The sequence below is a fragment of the Siniperca chuatsi genome, linkage group LG15, assembly GCF_020085105.1.
Source record: "Siniperca chuatsi isolate FFG_IHB_CAS linkage group LG15, ASM2008510v1, whole genome shotgun sequence".
Taxonomy (NCBI): domain Eukaryota; kingdom Metazoa; phylum Chordata; class Actinopteri; order Centrarchiformes; family Sinipercidae; genus Siniperca; species Siniperca chuatsi.
In genome coordinates this window covers 25,339,590-25,350,696 of record NC_058056.1, presented here as the reverse complement: position 1 = coordinate 25,350,696, position 11,107 = coordinate 25,339,590, and the positions used below count along the sequence as shown (strand labels likewise).

The 11,107-nt window shown below is 39.7% G+C and overlaps 1 protein-coding gene across 6 annotated transcripts in view; it reads left to right on the top strand.

Annotated features, from left to right (window-relative positions):
* Nucleotides 1-354: 354 nt before the first annotated feature.
* Nucleotides 355-11,107, top strand: part of letm1 (leucine zipper-EF-hand containing transmembrane protein 1) — a 32,304-nt gene continuing 21,551 nt past the window's right edge. For 3 of the 6 annotated variants that reach the window (XM_044165852.1, XM_044165855.1, XM_044165853.1), the window contains exons 1-3: nucleotides 356-721; nucleotides 5,910-5,967; nucleotides 6,872-7,364. In XM_044165852.1, the coding sequence (XP_044021787.1) occupies nucleotides 637-721; nucleotides 5,910-5,967; nucleotides 6,872-7,364 (636 nt within the window). In that variant the 5' untranslated portion in view covers nucleotides 356-636. Of the gene's footprint in view, nucleotides 722-5,909; nucleotides 5,968-6,871; nucleotides 7,365-11,107 lie in introns of all 6 variants that reach the window. The other 3 variants (XM_044165857.1, XM_044165856.1, XM_044165851.1) reach the window with 2 other exon arrangements.

Here is an 11,107-nt window from a genome sequence, read left to right as displayed (position 1 = left end):
CTTATGAGGAAGATGCAGACTTTTGTTCTGTGTGATCTACTATAAAAATAAAAATAAATAACAGAGGACAGGGTTAAATGGAGGCACATGATTGTTGTGGCGACCCCTGAAAGTGAACAGCTGAAAGGAAAAGAAGATCTACTATAAAAATAACATTTCCATACTTTACTTCTCTTGCACAATAATCAATTAAAAAATTGCATTTAAATGACTTTAACTTTTTGAGGATGAAAAGGTCGTGTTCCTTTGACACCTCAACACCCTGCGGCCTCCAACTCAGAAACACGGGCTTTTATTTTATACATATACCGGAAGTTTCTCCACCTCACACATGAAAAGCTGCTTAATAAACACGCAACACCAGTTTGACGTCACTTGGGAGCCTGACCCGGCTAGCTGTCATCCGCGTAGAAGGGAAGGACATAACATGGAGCTAAATTTTCCGTTGTACAGTTATAGATGTTTCGTAGCTTGTTAAAAGCATACAAGGATTTTGGTATTTCTATGTACCACGTTAGCGGTCCATTCGTTTCGACGTCTTCAACAAACAGCGGCTAGCTAACCGGCTAACGTTAGTTAGCTTGTAACTTACTGTAACTGTTAAAAAGGTAGCGAGTTCAGACAGAAAGCCTACGCATGGCGTTAATCCTGTTTACGAGGTCTCGGGCACCTTTAATGAAAACGTCCAGGTCGTTAAAGAACGAATTCAGGAAAGGCAAAGGTAAGGTTTTCTATGTTAGTCTGTTGTTGTCAAGGTAACTCAACTGTTTTTGTTTAGAATGCCAATGGAGACGAAATAAGGCTAACGATTGACTTGTCATGTTAGCATCTAGGTTAGAGGTGTCATGTCTTTTCAGAGGCAGGTGGTCCTGGGTTGGCCCTGTTGGTGTTGTCAGGATGATGGTGGATGACTCAAAGTGACAGGGAGCAGACAACTGAGCATCACACTTAAAACCGTCTATCATTCATTCTTTTTAAGCTACAAATCAGTTACTACTTTGCATCAAGGCTGTATTGCGTGTGACGCTACGGTTTTTAAGTGTTATCACCTCGCGAGACCGGGCAGCTCGAGGCACCGCACCTTTCTGATGAGAATTTAAAAAAAAAAAAAAAAAAAGGAGGAGGAAAACCTGATTAAGGATTCAGGTTATCTGAGGACAACTGTCTGTTCTGGCTGGCGAGCGCCCCCACCTTCTACTGCAGTCTGAGAGGATGCTCGTTATTATGGCAGACATGTTCCCTTCTGTTTATTCAGCATCCACAAGATCTCCTTATCTAAGCTAGATGTATTTTCTCTTAGAAAATGGGATTTAAAACGAATGAGGCTTTGTTTTGGTTCTATAGTGTGCTGATTTCGTGCCTTGTTTTGCGGCCATGGAGCACAGTTTATCATGGGCGTCTGTTTATTGTTTATGATTAGACAAGGTTGTGAAATGTTGAACCACAGGAATGGTGAATCATTTTGTGCTTTTCCAGACTAGGGCTGCTACTACTTTCTTTTTTGGTTAATATGCACTATACAGAATTTCTCACCTTTTTGAATTAACCAATAGACCACTAATGCTATAAAATGTCAGAGGTTAGTTTTTAGTTTTATTACATTCATATGTCAGGAACCATGTCCAAAAAACACATTCATCTCATACACTTTGTACCAGATTTGGCTACTAGCTACTTTCACATCTGCAGTCCCTTGGCAGGTAGACACAAACACTACAACCTTTTGTAGTGTTATCAAGTATTTCATAAATTTGCTTTGTAAGTATTGATTTTATGATATGAGACAGAGGAAAACAACCAGCATTTCCTATTTGTGAAGCTGTAACCAGCAAATATTTAGTGTTAAAACAATTAATCATTATCAAAATAAGTTTTTTTTGCAATATTAGTCAATATGATATGTATTTATTAACTGCCAGAAATTTTGTCATACTGTTTATACCATGGTAGCTGTCCCTTTAATATCTCTGGGTGTATAAAATCATTGTGGAAAATGCTGCAAATCATTGAGCACGATTGATTTACAGCAATATTGGGTTCGTATGTGTTTTTGGCATTAATGAGGGACCTTAATTTGTCAGGTATTTAATACGCTGGATTAGGCAAAACAGACAATCCCGAATGGTTATTTCATCCATCAACGCTGCAGACCAACTCAGTAATTCATGACATGTTTTTGATAAGCACTGCATGTTAGCTGTTGTATAACCAGCATAGAAATTATGGTGATATGTCTCCTTGCACCTTTTTTGTTAAATACAATATAGAGGTGTATCACAGCTGTCAATGAGTGGCGCTGAGGACATTAGAGGACAATGCTACAGAATAAATTATTTATGTCTGTAGTTTAGTTGGTGCATTAAAGCTGTGCTTATAAATAGATGAAAGGCTCATAAAGAGACTTTGTCTGTCTGCACTGGATGGACTGAGACTGTGCTCTTGGCTTCAGGCCCAGATCAAACAAATTGCGGTGCTTACATGAAGAAAGGTCAGTGCCTCTTATAACTCCACCTGAGACAGGCTGAGCTTAATTTTCCCATTTTGTTTTCATGTGTGTGTGTTGACATTAGTGCTATTACATGCCTGTAGTATGGCAGGCGGACACTACCTCATTTTCTGGTTGCAACGTTATACATTATAAGCTCCTTATAAGTACAATCATATCTTACTTGTGAATATCCCACACATTAATTACAAGCAGTCCGTGCAGTATCAGGATAAGCGATTACTGATAATTACAATAAATGACTGATCCTGGCTGCAACAATCAACCAACTATGAATAAATAAGGATAAAGACCAAGAAAATCTTCAGTTTGAGTTCCATAGTAATAGTGACCAAGTGCTTCCCCATAGGTGCTTCAGGTCCTGCTGTGACTGCTGAACATTGACCAGTCTTTGCAAAATGGCGGTGTCAAACAAAGGTTGTAAGGTCAGAAGTAGTAAAGATTATTGCATTATCTAACTCAGCATCAATAAAACTACAGGAGGCACAAAGTTTCAGTTGTAATAACGTGATGGTACACATGCATTGGTGTAAGTTCACTATTAATGGTTTGTGAGGGGGCATCTGCAACAACACATGGAGCAGTGTATTTATTTATTTAGAGCGTTTACTCATTTTATGCGGTTTATCCAGCTGAGACCATGGTCATTTAAACTCACTTCACACGCTGCCTGAGAATGCGAGTTTCAGTATGACTGAGAGTGTTGTCCTAGGGGAAATGACCCAAAAACATCATAGTTTATGGGTACCGGGAAAGGAGATGCTTGACATTTGAGAAGCCACAAAGAAAGCCAGGCGTATCAAAACAAACCGCAGTCTGGACTTAAGCTTACCAACATTCTGTCCAATAAACACGCTTGTTTTGCGTTCATGTCACTTTTGTTTCCAAGCTATGGTTTGTTTCTTAAGTGGACACTTTGGAGCTAAACAAATATATAAAGAATATAGATGAAGCGACGTAAACCTTCTCGCAATAGCCCCGTATTTAGAGCGCAAGATTGTACTGTTTGTTCTGGTGGTGCTCTGGATCTTATGCAAAGAAACATTGATGATGGGAGATAAACCAATTATGTCGCCCTACCAACAGTCCTGTTCTTTTGCTACCGTTTCATTCAGATTTATACATGTGAGCTCACACTTTTGATAAAACACTGTATATTTTACATCAGATCCAATATATTGTTAGATGTTCAGGTAATAACTTAAAAAAAACAGCAGACATGGATTGTTTGTGCAAGACAGCTGTATCTGAACAGAATAGCTGAGGTCAAAAGGAACAACTGTTGTGTCTCAGTTCAACCTCAATACAGGAGCACTTCAGAGAACTGACCCTGGGCCTGTTTGGTGATATGCTGCTCACACAGTGAATGAGGAAGTTTATTAGACTGTTGTTTTAGCACTTAACAGTCAGACAGCTGCAGGCTGCAGATCACACATGAGTTAGCTGTTGCAGGTAAAAGTCAAACAGGCAGGGCGGGGCCTGACCTAGTCATGACCTTCCAAACCCAGACCTAGTTAGTTAGTCCTACCCAACACCAAAATGGCCAATTAATACTGTAGATTTCTATACAAATGCAACAGTAATGCTTAAGAAGTCCACAGAGATTCAGATGTTTCTGTAGAAGCTCTGTATTGTAGTCATCAACATCCAAGTTGTGCAGAGTTTTAAGCTTCAGGGGCAAGTTCAGTAGCTTCAGTAGACACGCTTCATAAAATATCAGATACGATTTATTGGTTAAAATAATGCTAATCATTGACAAGGTATTGTGTGGAACATTTCTCAAATTCGTGCAAACATATAAATAAACTCATTAGCTTCGCAGAGAGCTATAATGACATTGAACATTTGTAGGTCACCCACATTTAAACACATTGAACTGAATGAGAAAAACATGGTAACAATTTTGCATTTGATTTATGTCCTAACATTACAATATTCTAAGAAGTTAATTATAACTCTTCTGTTGATCTTCCTGAGGTTTCTACTTTTTCTTCTGTTAAAAGGTATTTTTCGTGGGGGGTTGGTTTTTCCTTATCTGAAACAAGGGCCTAAGAATAGAGGGTGTCATGCTGTACAGTTTGTAAAGCTCTTAGGGGCAAATTTGGGATTTTGGGCTATAGAAATAAAACTGACTTGAATTAAAAATTCACTCAAGGTTTAGTATCATTGCCACCATGGCATAGTACACGTTACGCAAGAAGATTAGGTCAGTTTAATGGGTGTCTATGTAAAGCAACACATGAAATAGAAATACTTTTATACACCATTGTGTTATTTAGAAGACAAACATGTTGACAAAAAAAATGTCACGTGTAGTGTAATAAATTATAGCTGTGCAACCACAATTACTAAATTATCTACCTGATGTGACATATCTTGGACTGAAAGAGGTGTGAATGTGAAACCAAAAACCCCAGGGGGATAAAACCACAGAGGAAACACTGTAGCAGAGTGTAGCTGCTTGTACAGCCCAGGCGAATGGTATAGGGTTAGGTAATCTACTGTATTTCCAGCGTTTTCTTTCTGTGCAACAGTAGCTGGCCATTCAGCCACAAAGGTGACACTGTTCCAGTAAACTCTGTGTCCTCCTGGCTGCCAGCCACAGCCTGCTATGTTCAACCAGGCCTTGCTGGATTCACTCCAGCCAGCCATGTGAGATCCAGAGGAAGGGTGTGGCTAGGCCATGTGCTCCGAGATGATTGGTGGGAAGCGTCTCACCACCGCCCTCTCTCTGCTTGTACGTCACACTGACAGGGGCCTCTGGGGTCTGGGAGGCCCCACTGTGGGCCTCAAGTGAGGGTGTGAATATCCTGGCCTCCAAGACAGATCAGTGTATTCAGATATTAACAGAAGAATAATAGACTTTACAGAAAACATACACCACAAAATATTTTTAAAAATTACTTTGAAATGGGTAATAGAAAAATAAAAATGACACATGTAACCACAAGAGAAAATAATTCAGTATAAAGAGTTTTCTTTGAAGTGATTCTTTGTACATTTTGGATGATGGAATTCAGGCTAGCTTGATCAAGCCTTATGCCTAATGCTTGCATGCTACCATGTAATAAAGGCCTGAAAGCCTGAAAAAAAAAGCTGTGAAAAGGCCTGTTCAAGATTGCAGCAGCCTTTTGATATATATTCTTAGACAGACCATTCTGAAAGACATCAGGAGTGACTTCACTTTGTATCACGTTATTGCATAACCAGCGAAAAGCACTGTGTGTTTTTGCTGGTGTCATAGCTGGGTCAGTGAATTCAGAAATGAAGTTGCATTAATGTATCAGACCAGTCAGCCTGCAGATATCATCAAATCCCTGAGTATGCGTTATGTGTGTTTGTGTCCCTGCCTAATGACTTATTATCAGAACCCAGCTGCTCATGTTTTCTTCCTTCCTTTCAGGGAAAGTACAAGATGGTGCCTGTTTCAACTGCACAGCGCTCAGACTCTCCAGTCAAAAGTAAGCCAATTAAATGCAGGGCTTCCACAGTATCTGCATTTTCTGAAAACACCTTAAAATAACTTATATAATATGAAACCTTCAGACTTTAAAATGTCTAGCATGCAGTTTAATATAACATTTTAAGACTTTTCAGTTACAGTTTTAGAGGTCATTAAATATTGTGTGGTTGATTGAAGTCTTTGGGGCTCTGTGCCCCACATCTTATGTTAAATCTAATCTCTAGATCATTTTTTTGATATATAAAATATATATAAGTATATACTTATACTTGGTCTTTTGCTAATTTTAACTGGGATTTGACTTGTGCTTAGCCACTGTTGCATGCAACACCTAGTACACCTTTACATTTCTAAACACTAACATCAATTTAAAGATTACATCTTTAAAACTTTGTGGTTTCTTGGATGCTGTTTTTATGTTAGAAACCAACCGCAATTCACACACCCACATTTTCTGAAAGGTCTTTACTTTTTTTGTTTGTTTTTCATTCCACTCAATGAAACTTGCAGACAAACCTTCTTCATAACATACTAAGACATTTTCAGGTGGTTTTATGTTTTTGCTGTATATCTTACAGCATTTGAGGGGCAATTTTAAAACCATATACTCTATATCCATTTTGCACACAAGTATTTGCCATATATATTTTTTTTGCCAAGCATTTCTGATTTCTGATTCTGATAATTTTGTTAATCAATATCCTGGCTGCCAAATTGTTTTCATTTTGTGCACCAGTGAATTTAAATCACATTGCTTTTTGGAAAAATGTACCAGGAAACTTTTTTTCTGAGCAGCTTCTCTTTCTAAGACGAGGCGTTCATTTAAAACAGTACTTTTTATTTCATTCAAGACTCAGTCTGAACTTTGTATTCTAAATCTATTCATCCTGTTGTCTCCTTAGACTTGATGGGCTCCGACTCAGCAGTTTGGCCCAGGTTTCTTCACTCGGTCCTTCCCTCCCCTTGTCAGATGGCTATGTGGGCCCCTGCCAGAGCCCGGACTCACAGCGGCTCTACTGTGCGTTTGTGTTGGGGGCCTCCCCTTCACCATACCCTGCAATTACAACGGGAGCCCAGTGGATGATAGCACGACCACACGACATCCCTGGTGTTAGGTGGATACACACCTCACGGAGGAGATGGGACGACTCCAAGGTGGAGAAGTCACTGCGTTCGTTAAAGGACAAGAAGAAGAAGCTGGAGGAAGGAGGGCCGGTGTACAGCCCGACGCTGGATGCAGAACCTGTGAGAAGGACGCTCCGACAGTGGGTTGTAGATGAAGTCAAGCACTACTACCACGGCTTCAGGCTGCTGTGGATTGATACCACCATTGCTGGCCGAATGCTGTGGCAGGTGCTGAATGGACACCCCTTGTCCCGACGAGAGAGGAGACAGGTGAAATAGCAGGGAAAGAAATATTGGCTTATTTATAGGAGAACAAATCTGTTTAGATGATGTTTTTATTAAATTTACCTTGGGACATGCTTTGCTTGTTGCACTCTGATGCAACCACTACCAGGCCTCACATTCATATGCCAATTACTACAACAACAGTGTTCTACATTTGGCTTGTGAGCAGTTCTATTGGTGTATGAGTTTTTCTGTTGTTTTCTTCGGGGCCTGTCACTCAAAGCTAACGTCAATATTCAAAGTGCTCAGAAAATAAATGTATTAAATGTGAGTTTATTTGGCTAAATTAAGATCACATTTAGTGATACTAAAATCAGAGCAGCCCATACGTGTGTTTCTACATACTTCTACTTTCTACTTGCAAAGAGCAAGATATATCTTCCTTTTCACTTTGCTAACACAGATGATGCAGCGATGTTAACCACTTGCTAAATTCCTCCCCCGCACAATGATTGTCTAATTATAGCTTAGCAACCACAATTAGGCCTGTCAGCTAATGTTAGCTTAATCAGCTAGCTAGCTACAGCTGCTAAAATCTGCTAAAGACAGTTGTCTAATCAGTCTGCAAATTGATAGTTGCTGTCTAGAAATGAGAAGCTTGCTTTTGTCTACCTCTGTCTGAAATCAAGGATCCATTAAAAAAAAAAAAAAACAAACAAAAAAATTACGAATTTCAAGTGGCAAATTTGTCACGGTGTAAACAGCATTATGTGCTGTGTGGGAATGGCAAGCTTGACGGGTGTAGCAACAGTAGCTAATAGGGGGCGGGGCTTAGCAAACTTAAATTACTGCTACATTTTGACCATGTCTGGCAAGTATATGTATTCTGGCAGTCATTTTAGCAAAAACCATTCTAGGGTCTGCTCAGTTACAGAAAATTATATTTGAACAGAAAACGTCGAAGGTAAACGTTGAATCTATCAGCCAATGTTTCCGGTGAAAGAAAGCTCAGAGTTTACTGAGCAGATAACCAGCATGAGTTTAGAGATCAGAGTTGACTAAGCACGGTTTAAGTCTGACAGCCCTGACATCTTGTTCTATAATCCACAGCTTCTCAAACATAATGGGATCAATTATAGAAATTGGCTGCACGCTGAGTGTTTACTCACCAGGCGCTGAGCAGATTGTGCTGCTTGATTAAAGCTCTTTAGGAAGAAGTTTTTACGTGTTGCCTCTTTGATTAAGAAACTTCTCATTTAACTTTAGCTTCATCTAATGTTTACACTTTTAGTTTAGTTTTTTTAAGAACTCTCATTTTTTGACATGATCTGCCCCTTGTTCTAAATCAGCCTGCGGCTGGATTGAGGCCCAATCCCCACTAGAGTCCATAATGCAGGTGCTGACACACAGGTGTCATTTCAGGGAAGGTGAGCAGGTCAGCTCAGGTCTCACAACATTAACATATTCCTCACTCAATAGTACGGGATGGTACAGACTGAGTGATTGGCAAGTTGAGAATGCTCCTCTTAAAGTGTGAATTAGTGCTGTTGCAGTTGTCTGGAAATCTTTCCATGTGCTTTGTCTGAGATATTTGGCCAAGTTCAAAATTCACCAATTGCCTTTGCTATTTAATTAGATAAAGTGCATTAAAACAAAAAACATTAACCATTAAATGATGGTTGTTTATCTTCCAGAATGGCTGATAGAAACAATCCTACCAATCCTTCGATCCTACCTTAACTATCACACTTAACTGAATGGCTTCAGTGCTATATTTGACATTGGCAAGGGCATTTTAGCTAAGCTAGCTCATTTTCAATTGCAGTTCAGGATCTTAGAGGAACGTACAGGTGTTATACTTACAGAAATCGGTGCAGAGGCATGTTTACAGTGTAGTTTCACAAGTCATACTGACATGTGATGACAATGGGACCTCTCATGCTTTGCAGAGGGATGGTGCAACACTACAATGAAGAGCTGAAATGTGCCTGGTCCCTTTTTCAGTGACTCTTGTTGTAGTGGTAAATTTTCCATTCACCTCCTCCTCCTTTTGACATTTGAGAAGATCATGATAAAAAATCCACCCAGCTACAAGATGAGCTAAGATGAAAAAATGTTATAGTTAATCATTTATTTTGCCATCGGAAAGTTAAGGCGAAATTGACTCCCAGCATTTATGTTTATCTTTATTACTTCTAGTCAGATTAACCATTTGAATCCCCTTATCTGACAACTACAATAATGAAGTTTGTTTCAGTTTAATACAGTCTCAGATGCAATACTGCATAGGTACATACAGTTACTGATGGTCAGAATTCAATATCTTAATATTAATATGATCTGATATGATTTTTTCCATTATCAATGTATATCACGATTTGGCTAATGTATGCAAAATCACATAAAATACTACAACAATATTTAATGCAGTGTCACTGTAATGAATTACATCGACAAACTTATTTTGTTAGATTTTGACTGCAATTTGCTTTGAATCATTCAAGTGGACGTATTATATCACATCTCAATATGATTCCAGTGAAAGTGAGACATTAAACAATATAATTTAGTTATTACCAATCCCTACAATATATACATTCAACATGTACCATGCTGATTATGCTAAAGAAACAGTGGAAATAAAGCTTTACCGCAGAGCTTATAGCTGCTGCTCAGTGCTGATGGTGACCACAGTCTCCCACCCCCCCATTAAACCCACACCACCAACCCATCTGCACCTTTTCAAATGCAGCTGACTCCCTTGGAGCGCATGTCCCGAGCTCATCTACACCCTATTCATCTAACCTGGACTGGTTTTGCCTCCTTAATCTCCTCCTTTCATATTCACTTACAATACTCAGGCCTCTGTTTAAGGCTTCTTCTATTTTAATCTGTCACCCCCTCCTCCCTCCTTTGATGTGGAACTCTGGGAGATGATATACATGTCAATGGGCCTGTGGACAAAGGCCTCTTCACTCAGGCTGGCCTAAATCCTTCACCCTTCTTTTCCACTGACATGCAGGTGGAAAGGAAGGACTTGTGTTTTGGCCTTCTCCCCTCAGGGCCATTTCTGTAGATGGCTGGTTGGGATTGTGTCCGGGGTCGGTCAAAAAGCCACAGTTGGACAGCTATACAATGAAGTAGACTACTGTTGGCCTGGTACTTCTATACTCTGAGGATTGTTCAGGTCTGTGCTTAACAAATGTGCTTCCTGTTGGCTCAAGTGGACAGTTTCTGAGCCTTGTCAGGCAGAATGTTCACCGTGGTCTACAGCTCCACACAAATAAGGCACCAATGAATTAGGAGGTTTCTGTTGCTCTGGGGATGTATGGGCACAGGGTTAAAAGTGCTGACTGCGGAAATTGTTATTAAAGGGATTGAGCAGGGTGATTGTACCAAGGGACAATGAGGTAAACATTTTCACATGGTTCCCTGTTTGGCTTTTCCTCTCGCTGCTGCTCTCTGCTGGAGGCATGCACAAACTTCAGCCTGGTGGAAATGAATGGTACTTCCATTCAGGCCCATACCCTACATGTTCTGAAAAGCCATCTTCATTGTTGAAAATCCAAACACAAGCAGACACTGGCTTAGTTGGTCAACAAATGTGAATGTGAACCAACTGCACATCTGCATCAGTTTTTCAATACTAACCTTGGGCATTTAAAATAATCTCCACAGTTCGTCAAGACACACAAATTTCTTTACAAGTTACATCATCCTTTACATCTGTGATGCATGATGTATTTTCATGTGAAGCACTCGGTGCATGTAATTTCTTTATTGTAAAG